The 1539-nt window shown below is 60.6% G+C and overlaps 1 protein-coding gene across 1 annotated transcript in view; it reads right to left on the bottom strand.

The window, feature by feature from the left end:
* The window catches only part of Aanat (aralkylamine N-acetyltransferase), a 2218-nt gene extending 679 nt beyond the window's left edge, over positions 1–1539 (bottom strand). The window contains 5 exon segments of the mRNA XM_033767662.1: position 1; positions 4–106; positions 439–593; positions 816–1046; positions 1408–1539. The exon segment at position 1 is cut by the window's left edge and continues 679 nt beyond it. Coding sequence (XP_033623553.1) covers position 1; positions 4–106; positions 439–593; positions 816–978 — 422 coding nt within the window. The 5' untranslated portion in view covers positions 979–1046; positions 1408–1539.

Below are 1539 nucleotides of genomic sequence, written 5' to 3'. Positions count from 1 at the left end.
GCCACAGCAGAACGGAGCCCTTGCCCTGCTGCCGGAAGGTGCGGTGCACAGCCAGCACATGCAGGTGGGCCATGCGGCCCCCAGGCCTGTGCAGCGTCAGCGACTCCTGGAGCGAGCGGGGCCCGAGAGTCCAGGTCACCTCTGTGACACTTGCTCCTCACCAAGCCACCCAACCCAGGCCGTGGGCAGTGCCTCTTAAGGGGATCCCTTCCCACCTGAGAAGGACCCTAAATTGGGAGCTATGCCACTAGCCCCGTGGAGGAAACCGGAAGTTCTGCAAGACCCCAATAAGTAGGGCTAGTCACGCCCTGGGAGGGATCAATGGCCTGTGCTCATCTCTGGATCTGGGAGAAGAAATCCCAGCCCTGGTGCTCTCTGCCCACTCTCTGCCCAGTGCCTGCCCAAGCTGTCTTCCAGAAGCGTCACGGCCCCACTCACCTGAGTGAGTCTCTCCTTATCCCAAAGGGAGCCAATGACGAAGGCCACAAGACGGCCCTCCTCAAACCAGCCCAGGGACAGCTCAGGACACAGAGTCAGGAAGTGCCGGATCTCATCCAGGTCCAGGGGACAGGCGCCGGAGACGGAGATAAAGGCTGTGGCAGGAGGCGAGGGTGGCTGGCTCAGTGGGCACTGCATAGCGAGTGGCCACTCAGATGCACCTCCCACACCAGAAGACGGGTGACTCGGCAGTTGTGACCCCACTTTCGTGAGTGCACACATGATCTGATCCTTCAGTTTACACCCAGCTCTGAAGGGCAGGAGACTCAGAAGACTCCTGGCTGGCTTCACACCAGTGCCTGGGCAGAGCTGCTCACCTTCACGCTCGATCTCAAACACACTGACCGCATCTTCTGGGGTGAGGCAGCGGAACTCACTGGCAGGGAGCGTGTGGCGCCGCTGGCAGCCTGGGGACTCTGAGATCCCAGGTGACAGGCTCAGGGCCTTGGGTTTCAGGGCGAGGATGCTCGGAGTGGACATCCTGGCTGCTGATGCCTTCCGGTGGTGTCCCAGCTTCTGAAGGCCTTCTCACAAGGAGGCCCCTGCCCCTGTGGGACACGTGCGAGGGACAGATCTGATCATCTCTAGGGAGGAGAGGCAGAGGCACCTAGGTGGGGCCGACCCCCAAAGAGATGACACTTTCTCCAGGTCAGCTTCCGGGAACCCCAGACATGGCTGCTGCCTCTCCCCACTTGCTCCTGGGTCAGAATTCTCAGAGTGACCCCTCCAGACCTCCCGACTCAACCTCTGCCTTCCTGAGCCTCGGGAGGTAGTGGCGGGGAAGGACGGGGTTTGATGGTGCCTGAGGCACCCCAATACCACACGAGCCTCCATGACCCTTTCTGCTGCAACTGCAGCGTGGGCAGGTGCCCAGGCCTCCCACACTGCTGTTCAAGGGGCTTTTCTTACCTGCCCAGAGAGAGACTTATGGTCCTTTGGGTACAAAACAGTATGGCTTGGAGCTTTTTAGGGAGCCTCAGTCCTCAGTCCTGGGAGGAAAGCCCCTTAATCAAAGTGGGCCCTAACAGCTGGATGTGGTAG

The sequence above is a fragment of the Fukomys damarensis genome, unplaced genomic scaffold (assembly GCF_012274545.1).
Source record: "Fukomys damarensis isolate Sample0158 unplaced genomic scaffold, DMR_v1.0_HiC HiC_scaffold_23, whole genome shotgun sequence".
Classification (NCBI taxonomy): domain Eukaryota; kingdom Metazoa; phylum Chordata; class Mammalia; order Rodentia; family Bathyergidae; genus Fukomys; species Fukomys damarensis.
This window is presented reverse-complemented; position numbering and strand designations above follow the sequence as displayed.